Raw genomic sequence first — 18,079 nt, forward strand, 5'->3', positions numbered from 1 at the left:
TAAATATATCAAGATAAGAATTATCTTCTCCCCAGAAGATTCCCTCACCGCCCATATTATTATCCTTCTCCCATGTTCAGACCCTTGCAAACACTATTTACTTAAATATAATAGAAGTTATAGATAATCATAAAGATATAGTCATACAGAAGAGATTTGACAGGAAGCAGGTAGAAAGTTTCAATTTTTCTCCAAATTCTTTCTCAGCTTCATTCCTTTCCTCCGATTCTCCACAAGTCTGGACTGATCCCAACCAATTTTCTCAGCCCCACTCCACCGTGACTTTAGTCAGGAGGAACTTCACAAGCCCTAGCCTAGCTCTCCTCTGAGCCTCAGCATCACAATGAGCCTGTTGATCATCGGTCTCTGAACTATTCTCCAGTTCCAAAAGTCCAGTCTTTCATTTACCAGATACTTTACTGTCAAATTTCTGCATATCTCACATGTTCTTCCAGATACTCAGGGAAAAAAAAAAAAAGCAGTAAACTACTAGATTCCTGAAATCTGCCTGAAATATTTGATTTTCTCTCTGGTTTCTGCTTCCCTGTGTTGACTTCAAGACTTCAGTTCATCCTAAATGAAGGCACATTCTTATTGTGATCAGTCACTTTGGAGAACAGATGATGACAGAACTCTGCTACATGATGCTATGAGCAGCCCTCTGTCCTGTTTTATCCTCCATTCTACATCACTCAGCTCCATGCTTTCTTGCCCATCTCACCCAGTGGCTTACCTGGCTTCTATGTAATCTAGATTTCCATATTTTCTGGGTTCTATGTTTTGTTTCTTCGGAATGGACCTTCCATCTTTGGTGGCTTTGTACAGACTCCCTGATATCCTACTCCCTGCTGTACTCCAGCAGGCAAGGTGAATTCCAGTCTTGGCCTCTTCCAGTCTGTCTCATCCCATTGTGTGGTCCTAGGCCTGGCCCTAGGATATGACATAACTGCTGCTACCTAAACCCTTGCTATCACCTTTGCCTTCAACCTTTCACTGCTCCTATCTGCTTAACACAAAGAAGGGCAAGGAACTGGTGCTATTAATTTTATTAATGCGTCCAATATTAAGTGGCTATTTCTCATCATAAAACTCAAGACATTTTATTCTATCTCTACCTTTCAATTTGTCTTTCCTTCTCCCTCTCGTTTTCTTTGCGCACACACACACACACACACATTGCTTACTGAGTAACCTGAGTCATTTTTCTTAGTGATTGCTCACTGTTATCAGAAGAATGATATTCTCTTACCCTTTCCCACACCTCAACTTGTAAATTTTCATTTCATTATATCATCTTGGTTGTAATTCTCTCACCAGTCCTCCTGCCAATACTGTAGAAGATAATGTAATGTGATAGCAATTTTCCATGTAATTCATTAACCTGAGACCTTAGTTTGTGATAATTTCATTTAAAAACTTCACATATATGCCCAGATATCATTTTGTCATAAGGCTTGCCAAACCTACTCATGGTTGATAAAAATAAAATGAAATACATGCTCAGATCTGAATTTATGGTAGATAGATTTTCTTTTCATGAAAATCAGGTCAGTTTTACAATCTCATGATGTTTTCTCTAGCAGAATTCGTATTTTACTACCTCCATCATGCTACAACAAATTGATCTTGGCAGAGGAATTCAGAGAAAGCATTTCATGCAATTTCAACTTGTTTTCTCTAACCCACAGTCAAGTTTTCAGGAAAAAGAAATTTCACAAAAGAAATTAAAGTAGCTTTTCTCTATTTATTCAGCTTTGACAGATCTAGACTGGAGATAGGAGGCCAGACACTTCTTTAAAGCATGCTGCTAGAGGGGTACCTGGCTAATTATTCAGGCAGGGACTTTAGGCTCTGCCAGTCCAGGAGATAATATCTTCTCCACATCTGCTTCCCTGCCCCCTCTCCTTCACTACAATACAAGCTTTATTCCAGAGTTAGAGTGATTGTAGTAAAAGTTAAAGTTAAATTGGATAATAGCAGTCCATAATCAAAAAGGCCCATTGGCTTCTTACAAAATTATGCCCACATGACTTAGCATTTCTCCTGTCTCCAAGCTGTCTTTCTTGACTCATCTCCCATCAACCCTCTACCACTTACATGTGCATACCATAAACATAAGTCAGATAGAACCTGATGCTTCTTAAACATGCCATGCCTTTCCAACTCTGTTTATTTCCCCACCCATTGTGCTCACAGAGCACAGAGCCCATACTTACAATTAACACACATGGAGGTGCATAATCTTTGGTTTACATGCCTATCCCTTCTCGAAGCTGTGAATTCGTACTCCTGTTTTTATCCCCAATGCCTAATGTGGGCCTGCCACAAAAATTGGATACTCAGTAAGGGTTTGTGGAATTGCTGAATGGAATAACATATTGCAGGAATCTAAAATGTGTCTGATAAATTCATTTTGCCCTTCCTCATGATGTCTAAGTCATGAGCTTGAATCACCTACACACCATTCATTTTGCTTACTGTCATGGTGAGATCAACATTAAGAACCCTATCTTTTTATCTAAAACATATGTGAGCTGCCTTTTACTAAGAAATGTAAGATACCTTGATCGATTGGCACAAACTCAAGTACAGACAGTGAGTCAACCAAAACCATTTATTACACAAACACTATGCCAGCACTGTGCTCACTGTCACAGGGAATGCACACATAGTTAATGCTGTCCTATCCCATGGCGGCATGGTTACTGTTGAATATAGACAGTACTGCCTGAACAGTTTATATTCTTAGGGGGTCTGAAGACCCAGCACTGTATTTCCATGGATTCTCTTCAGTTGCATTACCAGTCTCACCAACCTTTGAATCTGTATCTCAGGAAGTCTAACTTTGTGAAAGCAATTTAATTACAGCTATTAAGAGAATTTTCATGATTCTACAAACTCAAAGTAACTCAATTAAAAAAAAATATTCAGGACCAACAAATATAACACCAAGACAGCAAGTTAATATGTAGGGGAAAATATATAATAATCTTCTAAGGGTTTCCTGGTCTAAATAATACAAAAACTAAAACTGTATATTTTATTGAATAGGATTTATTCATTATACATAGACCTGCCCTTGAGATGCCCTGCAAAGCTTTCCCGTATTTCTCCATTTGCTTTAGTGTTCCATATATTATAAGATAAACTTAATTCCACCATGATTAAATTTAATAGAAATGTTAAAATTATAAATATTTAATAAAGCATTTGTTCATGTTCTAGCAGTCAATTGTATCTGCTGCTATAATTTTGAAAGACTTTAGTTATATAAATGTAAAAAAACCTCTAAAAGGAGATCCATGGTTAGGTGTCAGATATTATGGCTTTTTCATTCACACAGAAAACTCTTATTTTCCAAAATGAATATTTTAATATTCATATTAATGCCCCATATATATTTTTGAATTACAGCTGAAGAAGCTTTAGCTTACTGGAAAGATTGTTGGAATCAAGATGTCTAAGTTTGGTCAGTTGCAAGAATGAGATTAAGTTAGATAATGAAAGCACATGTGAAAATGCTTAAAGTGTGAAAATAATCTTTCATATAAATTACTTTGTTTTCCATATTAACCTTGTGGGTTACGTATAATTTGTCTTATTTTATATTTAAATTGAAAGATGAAGTGAGTAAATGATACTGCTAAAAGCTATAAATCTATTGCAAATGCAAATCTAGATCCCATAGGTTCTCTCTACCTACATGATTCTCTGAACAAAAGTACAGACTTCCTACAAAATTTACAAACTAATAAAAATCCTCAAAACAACAACCTTTCCCTATAAGATTATGTCTGGGTCAAAAGCTGAAATAGGGGTGAAGATTTGCTTTTTTGAGCGCTAACTGAACTACATGTGATCCGTAGTAAAATTTTAAAAAATTTTCAAAGCTTATTTACAGGTTTTCCCCTACAATCAATGTGCACATTAAATGTAGCTCATCAGAGGCCTGTAATTAATCCAGGAATTGCTCACCAAATACTTTCTCACTCTTTGGTCCAGTGGTTCAATTTTGTTAAACAGTGTCATTATTTGCATTCTGTAAACCTGCTCTGGTTCTATAAAGTCTAACTAGGGAAACTTCCATCGTAAACAAGAAACAAAAAAAGGGAAAGAAAGCAAAACACATTTTTAGTTTAAACCCAATAAAGTCTGTTCTGGTTTTGGTTAATTTTAATTTTAAGCTTTAAATTGCAAGTACCAGTAAATAGCTAAATTGTCTTGCAGATTTTATCTTGTGATGCTTACCTATAAAGTGTTTGGATCCCTTCTATCAAGAATATGAGCTTCAAAATGATAACTGACATGTTTTTAAGCCAAATGGAATACCCAGAAAAGATTTAAACATTCAGAGAGTCCACAGTTAGTGGGTGTATCACTGGACTTTGCAAGTAGTAGAAAGTAACAGCAAAAAAACAGGTGGTGTATTGATGCCCTTGATATTTTGTTGGTAGTAACTTTTAACTTGTAGTATATACTATATTTGTTACTTGTTTGGGATTAGACATTCAAGAAGTATTTCACCATATAGAGGCACACTACTCACCATGCCTACAAGCTTACCATATTGTTGCAAAGCCAGTTCTTTTCACAATTACCCCTTTTGAATTAGAAAACAAATATTCCCTTAAAAGTGCAAATAGATTAAGGGGAAAACACACACACACACACAATCATTGGCCACGTCTAGTGGTAGAGGGGGCTGCATACCATAACTCTGTTTGAAGAAAGAAGAAAAGTAGAGAGAAGGGCAACTGCTAAGTGTGATGCCCAGAAGACTTGGGAATAATAATAAGACAAGGAGTTGATTTTGATTGACTATTATTTTACCTGAACTCTTTATGTAGTGTTTCTGTGGATGTCCTAGTTTTGTTTCAGGCCATGATTCAACACAGCCATCCTTACTAAAGGAAGTATTTGTTTCCATTGCGTGAGCCATTGAATTTATAAGGCATCCCTCAGCATGGCGGACAATGATGAAATGGTACTGAGTTACCAAAGAAAATCACGCATTTCTTTCTGTTATCAGCATCGGTTTTTACTTAATTCAAAAGAGAGGAGAAAAAGAAAAGTTTTCTATGAAGAGTGGTGAGTTCGATTTTAGCAGCATCGAGAAGAAAAACACTAGGATAATGGCAGATAAACAAATAACAGATGTGGATTCGGAGTCTGAAGATGAGTTTTAATCCTGATTCTGGCATCCACTAGCTTTGAGGCATTGGTTAATTTCACTGAGTCTCAGTTTGCTTATGTGTATAATGAGAAGTGAACAGGGAGATTTCTGTGATTAAGGATTGAGAGATTGTGCTTCTAGATTGAAAAGTGGAGGGCTTCGGAAGATGATGGCTGAAGTTAAGTGGAAAACAACTAATGCTATTTTGATGACAAACTTGGGAATGAGTGATTAGCAGAAGGGCACTAAGCACCATGGCATTTGCGAGTGATTTAGCATGAAGAATTGTTACGGAACAAACAAGATGCTTAGCGAGGTAGCCAGAATGGCCTTCTAGGCAAACAACATTGGCAGATGAATCCTGAAAACTTTTCCAGCAAAACCAGCCAAAAGGTTAGTAATGACCAAGGAGAAAATTTCTCCTTTTAAAAATGTATGTGCAAATTTTCCATATGGCAGAATTCAGACAAGAACTTCCATACAAGCCAATAGAAAGAAAAGATGGGGAACGTTACCTTCTACATTAAGAGTCCAGGGTGGGGCCCAAGCATGTGAGGAGGATTGTAGGGAAAATAAACTTTGGTTTCTAAAAGAGCTAAGCCCAAGTAGCTCATCCATAGAAAAATATCAAAACTTCATAATATTCTTGGCAATTTCATTAAAAGCTAAAACCAAACATTTTAAAATGTTAATTTCTAGTGATAGGATTATGGGCGACTTTTTCTTCATTTCTGCATTTGTCAAATTTTCAACAATTAGCAAGTATTACTTTAAAATGGGCCAGGCACAGGGGATCACACCTGTAATCCCAGCATTTTGAGAGACTGAGGTGGATGGGAGTTCGAGACCTGTCTGGTCAACATGGTGGAACCCCATCTCTACTAAAAATACAAAAATTATCCGGGTGCAGTGGCATGCATCTGTAGTCCCAGCTACTCAGGAGGCTGAGGCAGGAGAATTGCTTAAATCTGGGAGGCAGAGGTTACAGTGGGCCAAGATCACACCACTGTGCTACAGACTGGGCAACAGAGAGAGACTCCGTCTCAATAATTAATAATAATATGCAGGAAAATCCTTTAAAAGAATATACATTATCCTAAAGCAATCCACATTATTTTAATTGTATTTAGTGAGAAAGAACCCATGGAATATAAGCTTGCTAATATGGACTATTGTTCCTTCTGGCAGTTTATGATGTTTCATATAAACAAGGACGTAAGTCTATTTAGAATCAAGTTTAGTTTAATCCAGGTTATCAGGAAAAGCAACAGCCAAAGGGATACACCAAAAATTTGACTTAAAGAAAAATCTGATATTGATTTCTACTAGTCTACGCCTTGATATTAGTAAATTAGCTTTACTAATACCTAAGGTCCTATTCTCTTGTCTCCTAATGTGAAAAAACAATAACATATTAGACATAAAATTAAAATGTGAAATTTAAACATCAGCATCAATTCACGAATTATTGGTTTCTTTTAGCCATGTTCAAGAAAATATCTGGCACCCATCTTTAAGAGTACATACAGACAGAGATTGATTTGCCACTGTGTATTTTGTGGCCAGGGACACAGAGAGGAAAGGAGGGAAAAGAGAGAAAGAGAATATGAATTTTAAAACTTAAGAAAGCCCAGCTTATTTCTTGGTGTTCATATTTTAAAGCTGACCTCTTCTGACAGAGATGCTTTCAGCATATTCTAGCTGCTGTCCTATAACATTCCAGGAGTAAAGTCCTTCCAGTGTTTTCCTTGACACTTTTTACTTTGAAAAAAGAAACGTAACATAGGAAGAAAGACCAAAGGTACAAATAATCTCTGGAACGAGTCTGATGACAATCCAGGAATGTTTAAAATGTTCAAGATGAAGAGAGCTTTTGAAAAGGATGGGCAACCAGCAGTCTGTTTGAAATCCAGCAGCATCGATTTCATTGTCATTCTGAATTATCATAATAGGCAGTGGCAATGGAGAGCTGATCTTTCTAAAACTGAACCAAACAAAGATGTTGATGTGTTTCCTTTCTAGAAAAGATGCTGTTTGCCACAAATTGTTCTGAATGTTACCTTAAACTTTGAAAAATTTGTTAAAATGTTATTTTCTAGAGAATCTGCATTCAAGGAGTAAAGATCTCAGATTATAGACAAATATGTAGTCTTATAAGTTAATAAGTTTTACAATGCCAAGAGTCTGCCATCATTTTGTTAAATGTGATCCTCTCATAGAATTTGCACAATGCCAATATTTTTAAACAGTAAAACATAAATTTGCATCTATTTTGCCATATTTCAACATGGTACCCTATGCTTGATCCACTTTAATTTTCACTGAGCAGAGAAATTGTCTCAGCAGGCATGTGTAGGTAACAGACCCAAGATCCTTATTGCTTTACCCTCCTTAAGGCTGAAGTTTATGAACTGCAGAAGAGTGAAGCAATGGTAAGGTATAAATTTTATATATCACAAAACTATGGTCAATTTTTAATACACCCATGTAATTTTGTCTTAGTAAACTTACTCACCAGATCTTCTCTGAAACCTACCATCATAGGATAGAACACTGTGGGGATATTAGACTGACTAGCCTATTATTTATTGAAATAATAACTACGGATCCCTGTAGTATCTCTTTGAAGTGGTCAACCAGAATGTCTTCTAGGGACAGAAAAGTAGCTCAAAGATTTGTTTGAGATTAACGCTGACAATTGATTGCTAAAAACAAAAACTAAAGAATTAAATTTATTCCTATTTTGCATTTGACAAAATGAATTGGTTACCACTAAGTTTCCATAGTGGGCAGAGGAAAATAAAATAGGGCAAGGTTATGTTAGAAAACCCTAACTCCAGAGCTCTCTAAAGCTCCCTTGGTCTCCCTGGGAATAGTAGGAGTTTAGCTGTCCCTGTCTCTTGCTCTGCTTGAAGCAATGATTTCAATAACCATTTGACAATACCAAAAGATCAGGGCATGGATGACAAGGCCTCTTGGAGAATTACTTTGGTTTAGCTACTTTAACAACTCTTGTCCTTGGAGTCTATTTAAATTACAGAATAGCACCACCACCATTTGTCAGGCTAGGCTTCATAGCAGGAGCTCCAGGAAAAGCATGACTTCAGATCCCTGTGTGTATCCAGCTAGTGGTGAGTGAGAACCTGGCAGAGCTGTGCTCCTTGTGTTCTTGAGTTTCAGATTATGGACTTGGATGCCCCATTATATGGGATTTGATCCAAAGTTATATATGAGAATGAATTTGAGGGTATTGCTTATTACTCCATTGAATATTTCCTGACCCCCAGCTCTGCCATCTGCCAATTGCCCCTTTTAGTAACTGGGTAAACAGGCAGGTAAGAACTGCAAAACGAGCCACTCCTTTTCAACTAATAACAACAGCACCTAACATTTCATTAACTCTTTGCAAAATAATTTTTGCGTACAATATATTATTTAATCTTTGCAACAACCTGTGAATTTCATTATCCACATTTGATAAATGATGATACCCATTATTTGATCATCACAACACTGTGAACATAATGATGATACCCATTATTTGATCATCACAACACTGTGAACATCATAATCACTGTGAAGTGAGTTCTATTATCCTCATTTGATAGATTATAACATTGATGTTTAGAAAGATGCCAGAAGTGACCCAAATACCTTAGCTAGAAAGTAACAGAGCCAAGTTACAAACCTGGATAATGTGAGTTCAGGATTAATTCTCTCAAGATTTCGAGAAAGGAAACAATAGATTTAAGTCATGATTCAGTCCTATTTCTGTGACTATCCTAGCATGGGATATTGAGCAAATCCCCAGTTGAATCCATGCCCAAAATATCTCACCAGTAATCTAAAAATGATGTAAAAATATTAGTGGAAATAATATGAATAGCAACCTGTCCTTATTCCATTTGAAACATTTACTAGACGGAGGAGTTGATTTGGGTCACTTAACAGAAAATGATAATATATGCATGGATCTTCTCTGACTGCTCCTTCCTTTCCCTAACCCCAAATCACTAAGTAACTCACCAATCAACTTGTGAAAGGAAAAAAGGCTTAAAATGCACCAGGAATTTAAACCAAATGATACAAAGGCAACCCATGGCAAGCTCATCATCTCTTGTATGTAGAAAGAAGTAAATGCCAACAAAAGAACTAGAGAATGCTCAAGGTGATATGAACAGAGCTATTGACTTTGCAAAGGCAGCAGACCTCCTTATGATTATAGTCGTATAGGGAAAGGTGACCCATCAGCAGTCACCAACTCCCTCCACCCCACCTGGCCTTTTGTCTCCAAGTCCCCAGCTCTAGGCAATCACTAATCTGCTTTCTGTATCTGGATTTGCCTATTCTGGACTTTTCCTATAAATGTAATCACACAACAGATAGCCTTTTATGTCTGGGTTCTTTCACTTGGAATGATGTTTTCAGGGTTCATCCATGTTGTAGCATGTATCAATACATCATTCCTTTTTATTGCAAAATAATATTCCCTTCTGTGGATACACCACATATTATTTATCCATTTATCAGTTGATAAACGTAAGTTGTTTCCACTTTTTGGCTATTACGAATAATGCTGCGATGAAAATTCATGCACAAGTTTTTGTGTGAATACATGTTTTTAATTCTCGTTGGCATATAGTGGAATTGCTGGTTCACATGGTAATTCTATTTTTAAACTTTTGAGGGCTTCTCCAAAGTGGCTGCACTATTTTACATTCCTACTAGCAGTGTACAAGGGTTCCAATTTCTCTACATTGTCATCAAGACTTGTTATTGTCTGTCTTCTTTATCGTAGTCATCCTAGTGAGTGTGACATGGTATCTCCCGGTTGCTTTGATTTGCATTTCTGTGATAGCTAATTATGTGGAGCATGTTTTTATGTATTTATTGGCCATTTGTGTTTATCTTCTGTGGAAAATGCCATTCAGATCCTTTGCCCATTTCTTTTTTTTTAATTTTTGGTTAGTTTGTCTTTTAAAGCTGTAGGAGCAGTTTATCCTGAAGTTTTTAACATCAGGTATACTATGGATCAAATTTCAAACTCATTATGGTCAGAGAAGTTGCCAGGTTCATGCGTGGTCAGTCCTGGGTCAGTTCTTTCTGGAGTCTGGGAGTGTGATGGCTTACATGTGGGAAAGTTCCAGTTCCTGACATGGCCCTTCACTGACATGGCTCAGAGGCTCTGTGGTGGGGACATGAGGCGTTACTGTCTTCCGTGGCAATTGAAATGCTTAATTTGTCTACTCCCCAGATATAATCACTGTTGTGTAAAAACATTCACCAGAGCTCCCATCACTTTCTTGAGAAGGAAATCACTGTGCATGAGTGTAAACTCTGATGCCTGAATCCTAAAGGTGTTTTCTCACCTGTACTATTAAGGTTGCCTGCAGAGACCAGCATTTCCTGAGAGGGGAAAACAACTTTAAGTACATTTTATAATCCAGAAAAGAACAGGAGTAAAAGACAAAACAAAATGATTTTCCCATGTTTCCACCTACCTTACTAATTAGATCTAAAATTTAGTTTTGACTATTACTGTCTTACAATTCTATGTATTCTTTGTGTATATTATTAATGTAGTTTTTTAAAGCAAGCCCTGGCTGCATGTTAGAAGCACCTAAAATCCTTTTAATTTTTAAAAATTTTTATTGATTGAGGCAGTGTCTCACTCTGTCTCGCAGTTCCGGAGTGCAGTGGCATGATCACATCTCACTGCAGCCTCAACCTCCTGGGCTCAAGCCATCCTCCCACCTCAGCCTCCCATGTAGCTGGGGTGCAGGCAAGCACCACCACGCCCAGCTGTTTTTTTTTGGGGGGGGAGGGGTTTGCTTGTTTGTTTTATTGTTTGTTTGGTTTTTTTGCATGTGTATTGTTTTTTTGACTTTTCATAGAAACAGGATCTCACTTTGTTGCCCAGGCTGGTCTAAAACTCCTGGACTCAAGCTGTGCTCCCACCTCGATCTCTCAAAGTGCTGGGATTACAGGCATGAGCCACTGTGCTTATCCAAAAACTTTAAAAATCTATATTCATGCTGGGGGTCCCACAAGCAGAATTTGATTTAACTGATCTGGAGTGGGTTTAGGCATTTATAGGTTGCAAAATCCTGCAGGTGATTCTAATATGCAGCCAGGTCCAAAACACAAGCCCAACTATTCCCAGCCTCTTGGTTTATCATCCAACTTAATAACAAGAACCCATTGTCCACTCTAGATTGGTGCCTCTCAGACTTCAACATGCATGAATCATCTGGGAATCTTGTTAAAATGCAGATTCTGATTCTGTGGGCCTGGATGGAGCCTATGATTCTGCAATTCTAACAAGTCCCGCACTTTAGGTGAAGCTGACACTGAAACTGCTGGTTGACTATTCAGAGTTCTCAGAGTTGGTGAACCATTGCATGCTCACGGCTCTTTTTAATTAAACCTTTATCTCCTCAATGATTTAACTTTTTAAAGCAGCCATCATGGAATATAACATGTCCTGCAGTCCTTTTAAAAACAGAATTGAGATTCTATTATATTCATACAGTCATTCTTTGTTAAAGATGAAACAATAAAACTTGATATTAAAGTAATGATCTAGATCCTTTAAAGTGGCCATAAAAATACTGCACAGTTGAATGAATAAGGGACCTACTGGTTGATTTTGAGTCATATAATTTAAAGGTTTCGGTTCCTGAAGCCAGTCACAGGAACTCACTTTGTGACCTTGGATATTACCAAGGTCTCTGAGAGTCGTCGTTTTCCCTGTCAGTCTCAGGTAGTAAGAATTACTTCTTGGGCTGTTATGAAGATCTGTGAATTAAGAAATGCAAAGAGCCTATCATTCCACTGGCCTCTGAGTATGTCTAAGGAGAGGGTAAATCTTAAAAGACAAAAAGCAACCGTAAGCATCTAAATATGTGAAATCCTCACTAAAATCTTTTGTTTAAGGATCTAAAATGGAGGAGTCTCTTCTCTTTAATCCTCCAGTTCATCCTTTCCTCATCTTCTCCCAACATCAAGGGCAGTCTTAAAGAAAAGAAACCACAGAAGGACAAATTGAGGCTTAAGTTGAAAAAGAGACTGTGGTACCACTTTGGGTTAACAATGAGAAACTAAAATATATTTCGAAGAGACTTTCTTCTTCAACCCTCATTAATAAAGCCACGTCTTTCTTTTCTGTCTGCCTGCCTGAGTCAAAACCAGATATAAGAACTCCTTGGTAGTCTGTTTGAAGGTGTTCGGGTCCTTTGAGACACATAAGATAAGAGAGAGATAGAGACTGGGAAGTAAAGTATAGATGTTGGTTTGGTATCATCAAATAAAAGGCACTGCAAACTTCAAAAGGAATGATCAGTATTTTTCCACTAAATAAATTGATCTTTCTTCTTTTTTTTAGAAATAGAACCAAAATGTACTTCCATAAAAATTTTGGCAATATTAAGAAATATTTTAATGCTATCGTAAGATTTGTAACTGCTTTGCTAGTTTCCAGAAACTACAGTTTTTATAGTATACTGCTCAAATTTGAAAAGTTGTAAAAAAGAAGTGAGTTTTCCTGTCTTTATAATAATTATAATAGTTGGAAGTTGTGTGATACCAGTTTTTCTATTTGTTCTTTATCAGTGCAGTAAAAATGCAAGAATTATATTTGGATGAAGGGCTGTGTCTACCCAACAGTTCCAGTCTTGTTTTTGTTTACCTGTCAATTTAAAGAAAAGAAGTAGCAACAACTATGTTCCCTGTTGGTAAACAGAACAGAACAGCCAAAATGGATGTGTGTTTTCAGGGAGCTGGAGTCCTTGTGACAATGCAAAAGTCCTGTGGACATGGTATTGGTGTGGCAATGGGGCCAACTGGAGGACATTCAAGGTTCTGTCAGTCCTTGAGATTCTTTCTACTGCAGAACTGTGAGGAACATGCTTCTGCTGATTATCAAGCCAGAATAACTGACATCTTCACCAAACCAACCCCATCTCACATACTATCCCCTGTGAAGGAAGAAGTGGTGGCAATATCTTTCATGCATTAGGCTCTGGAAAGTGAGAAGGAGACATCCCAAGGATGTGTTCCTTTAAAAATTATATTGGTTTATTTCACCTCTACTACATTTGCTAAGGGGAGAAATTGTTCTGTTCTGAAGCAAAAGGTGAACATTACCAGTGCCCTTCTGATTTTTGCCTCTGTTGATTTAAAGGGCTAATTCATAAGGACTGACTTCATCCTGCCACTTTAGATCCACTGAAATGTCCTTTAATAATCAAGTTTCCTATTAATAGCTTCACTGTGCAAGAGGAGTGAAATCAATATATAATTTAGTGGCTCTTCCTGTCAGAAGCATTATTGATTCTATTACTAATGATTTTGAAATGATATGCCATTATGCAAATTCCATCTATTTTAGATGTATTTGCCAGGCACCTACAAAAGTACTTTTTTCTTTTTCTTCATCCTTGATTTTTTCAGTGTCATAGTTATCAAGTACTTCAAAATTTTCTAAGAATTGTGATCCTATGAATAGGGATATGCTAGTGATAAATCATAAATGCTTATTTTATATGCAGACAAATTGTGTGGAGCTATATAACTGTATTTCCCCCATTTATCAGCTACTCAGAATATAGAAAATAGACCGGGTGTGGTGGCTCACCCCTGTAATCCCAGCACTTTGGGAGGCCGAGGCGGGTGGATCGCCTGAGGTCAGGAGTTCCAGACCAGCCTGGCCAACATAGTGAAACCCTGCCTCTACTAAAAATACAAAAATTAGCTGGGCATGGTGGTGGGCATCTGTAATCCCAGCTACTCAGGAGGCTGAGGCAGGGGAATCGCTTGAACCTGGGAGGCGGAGATTGCAATAAGCCGAGATCACACCATTGCACTCCAGCCAGGGGAACAAAAGCAAGACTCCATCTCAAAAATAGAAAGAAAGAAAGGAAAGAAAAAAAAGGCATTAGAGGATTTAAATATTTATGATATTCACCAAGGATTAGCAATAATATGTTGTTTGATTTATTTGTGAATAAGTTGATTTGTGAACATGAAACAGGTACCTTTTCTACACAAACATTCACCTTATTAGCAAGGCTACTTCTACCATCCCCACTGTGCTTTATTTCTATAATCCAATTAAATATGTGATGAGATGCAGGGTGGGTTGCAAATACAAGATGGAGAAATGTAACATCAGATGTTTTTAAGTAATGCTAACAAGAATATTGCAACATGACTCTCACAATGAGGGATTTCAGTTTGATGTACCCTACAATGAAGCATCTTGATAATGGATGTTGGGCCATCAAGTCCAGAGAACAGTAGCATGGCCCTTTTATTGTCCATCAACACTTTCCTACCTTTGCTCTCACCATGCTGTTTTTGTAGAAATGTACAACTAAAGTTTAAGATTGCAAGACTACGAGACGGAAATGAATACCCAAAATGCATACGTTTTGTTGACAAAGAGGATAGACATATGGCAGTTTTGTGTGGGGTAAATTTGATCTATTTTGCAACATCAAATTCAGTTCTAATGATCAAATAATCATCATTCCTTATATCCATCCTCCTGTGCCTTCTCTAATATTTTATAGTTTTTGGAATTTAGGGAAAAATTAAATATTCTAGTTTAGTCACAGTGGGCTAATTTTTTTATACTAAATAGGTGATTTTAAAAAATAATTCTAAAAGTTAGGATAGAGCTGTTTATAGTATACATGTAACTGGACATTATCATACTGTTGGTAGTTTTGTAAATACCTAACCACTCTTTAAAAAATGATTGTGGCTTTACTCACTTATAGCTGTTCATCTAGTGTCAGTATTTGAGGACAGATATGAGAAAGGAAAGGAGTTTCATGAGCTGCAGCTTTTTAGGAGTGAGACGTTGGAATGTGAGTATCATTCAAGGGTGTTCTCTAGCTGAGGAACAGAGAGTACGTTATTGGGTTTCAGGGTACCAGAACCAATAATCTGGTCTCAGGTCTACAATGCTAAGCCAAAAAGCAAGACTTAAGCATTTGGCATTAGGGACTGGGAAATTCAGAGAATTAAAAGTAACTAGGAAAGAAGACTGATATTCTTTAGTAGGCATAGATCGAATGAAAACTTAATGACTTGGATAAATAAAATAAAAACAAGATTATAAACCAATTTCCTTCCAGAAGACCTAAAAAAAACTTAATGACCATGCTGTTAAAAATCTGTGTCTACAAACACTCATTGTTTCAAAAACGTTGATCAGAATTGTTCTTGGCCAATGTTATTGGAAACATTTTTTCAAGACAAATCAGTGTTTAAGAGGTTTCTAATAAGTTGTAGTATATAAAGTGTTTAAGCCCTTATTAATTAAAAGGTAACTTTAGGTTGGTTTATTTTCAGAGTAATCAAGAATGCTTATGGAAACCTGAGATTTGCATATTTGCATTTGTCCTCCCTGCCTGTCAGTCACTCATAGCCATAGGACCATAAGGCAAGAACTGTTAAAGGCTGGATTACAGGAAGAATTCTCATCAAAACACCTTGGTGTATTGGTGACGTTTGAAAGTAGTGTAAATGGCATGTTTCATAGAAAGTCAAAACTCAACTTTGGAAGAATGAAAATAACTACAAATCATGACACCCACCTGCTGCCACCCCACTTTCAAAACAGCTGTTGTGAGGCCACAGCTTCCATCTTTAGAAAGACAAACAAAACATGTTTGTCTTCCTGCTGTGGTCTAGCTGGAGAATCTGACTAACCTGAATAAGAGTTTGATTCTAAGACATTGGGTGGGGGTGAGATAATTTGACTGTATTTTCTTTGTGATATTTTTATTCATTTATTAACAATTTATGATAAAAATATTATATTTGGAACTATAATAAAGCACAACGAAGGAAAAAAATGACCTGTAAGCCTATTGCCCAGAGATAACTCTATTAATATCTTGATGAGATTTTTTGACTTGTTCTAAAGGAGCAAGTTCCAGGGCACAGCTTAGACAATCCACTGGTTAAGGTATTTACTAAATTAATGTGTTTTTCTTTTCTTTTTATTGTGATCTGTGTTTTTCTGCTTTTCCTCCTTATGATGATGACAAACCTATTAGTACTGAATGCTATATGTTGCCTAAAATAATTCTGTGGCCCTGGGCAGGGGAGCTATGCATTGAGTGAAATCTCTGACCTTTCATACCTATCTGATATCCATTCTTGAAGAAAAAACTCACAGTACAGAAGTTTCTCGATTACTGTTTGTCTGAAAGTGCAACTGGTTAACCTTGCTTTCCTCTTTTCTATGTTCCTTCTCTTTTCTTTCCTCTTCCCCTTGTTCGTCAATTTCTATTCTCTGTTTCAGCAAAACAATATCAGTCAAGGTAATTGATGATGAGGAATATGAGAAAAACAAGACCTTCTTCCTTGAGATTGGAGAGCCCCGCCTGGTGGAGATGAGTGAGAAGAAAGGTGGGGGAGCTGCTCCAGGGCTGAGCCCAACAGCTTCTGCTGGCCTGTGCCACCCCTGGATGCCTACACTCTTCAGAACATGACTTACAATGCACACATCCCTCCACCTATGTAACAGGGCACAGATCTCATGCTGAGCCACAGTGGGCGGGCCTGTAGCTACATCAGCCAGCATTGGTTGTGCTGCACATTAACGTCTGAGAGATTAATTTTCAGGGCAGTCAATCAAGTGTCCATTTCTGGGAAAGTGGCTGCAGATGCCATGCAATGCCAAAAGGAAGGCAACGTTCTGATTTATCTTCCTATTTTGGGGTACCTACTGACTACTAACTGAAGCAGGAATAATTCATAAAAGTGATAAATTAGCAAAGAAAACTTAATGGGGGCCAGCCAAGAGTACCCAAGATGCCCTTTTACATACTTCAGGAGGCCCATGTGCTGCCAGTTCTCCCTCCATAACATCACAGTAACATTCAGCTTGGTGGACACCAAGAGCATGAGCGTGTGACTCCAACCATTTGTTTTGCCTTTGTCTTGTGTTCCCACAGGAAGATCATTACCATTAGAATATTTGACCGTGAGGAATATGAGAAAGAGTGCAGTTTCTCCCTTGTGCTTGAGGAACCAAAATGGATAAGAAGAGGAATGAAAGGTGTGAGAGTAAACAAAGACATACCAGCGAGAAATTGTACTCTTCTCTCTCCGTGTCTCCCTACTCTCACACTTAACTCTCTCCTCTTCCTCGGCTTCCAAGTACTATACTTCATTGCCTTTGAAGCTTTAGCAGTTTCATTTCCCTTCCCTAATTCACAAGTGCAACAGGCAACGCCCACTCTCTTCAGGAAATGCCAGCTAACCTTGATTGTAACCAGATTTAATAACACTGAAAGGGATTTCTGTAATTCAGAAATGATTATATAAAAGAATGTGTTTAGTTTTTCACTATTCACGGTTTATTCTAATATGTCACTCCAATTATTAAATCTCCCCTAAAATTTTAGTGATAAAGACTGCTTAATACCTTGTTAATCATACCTCAATAAAGCTGGAAAAAAGAAACTACTTAATACTTATTAGTATTAGTAGATGACCCTAATGGCAACTAACAGGAAACTTCAGAATTCAATCATCAGGCTTCTTTAGAGAACACAGTTTAAAAATATTAAGAACAAAGATCCTTAAAGAGTAGTGTTTTCAATATTCTAGTGCTCATTTTAGCATATTTTTGTATCATCAAATATGACATTTAAAAGGCACCATATCTATGAAACCACAGTCATGTCAATTTTCTTTGATCAGAAGAATAAGGCCCTTCAGTAAGAATTTAATCCTTGCTGAAGGCCTACCTAGCCTTATGCTCCAAAATCTCTTGATACTTATAGAATAAATTATTAACATATATAATAGGAAAAAAAGTGTCCTTTATAACTAGATTTTACTGATTATTAACATATGGCCTATATTTCATAGGAAAGACAGCAA

At 37.2% G+C, this 18,079-nt stretch overlaps 1 protein-coding gene across 17 annotated transcripts in view; it reads left to right on the plus strand.

Moving 5' to 3' along the window:
- SLC8A1 (solute carrier family 8 member A1) overlaps positions 1–18,079 on the plus strand; it is a 493,745-nt gene that overhangs the window by 411,475 nt on the left and 64,191 nt on the right. For 9 of the 17 annotated variants that reach the window (NM_001032861.1, XM_077958223.1, XM_028831404.2 and 6 more), the window contains 1 exon segment: positions 17,146–17,249. In NM_001032861.1, coding sequence (NP_001028033.1) covers positions 17,146–17,249 — 104 coding nt within the window. 17 annotated transcript variants of the gene reach the window in all.

Source organism: Macaca mulatta, chromosome 13, assembly GCF_049350105.2.
Source record: "Macaca mulatta isolate MMU2019108-1 chromosome 13, T2T-MMU8v2.0, whole genome shotgun sequence".
Lineage (NCBI taxonomy): Eukaryota > Metazoa > Chordata > Mammalia > Primates > Cercopithecidae > Macaca > Macaca mulatta.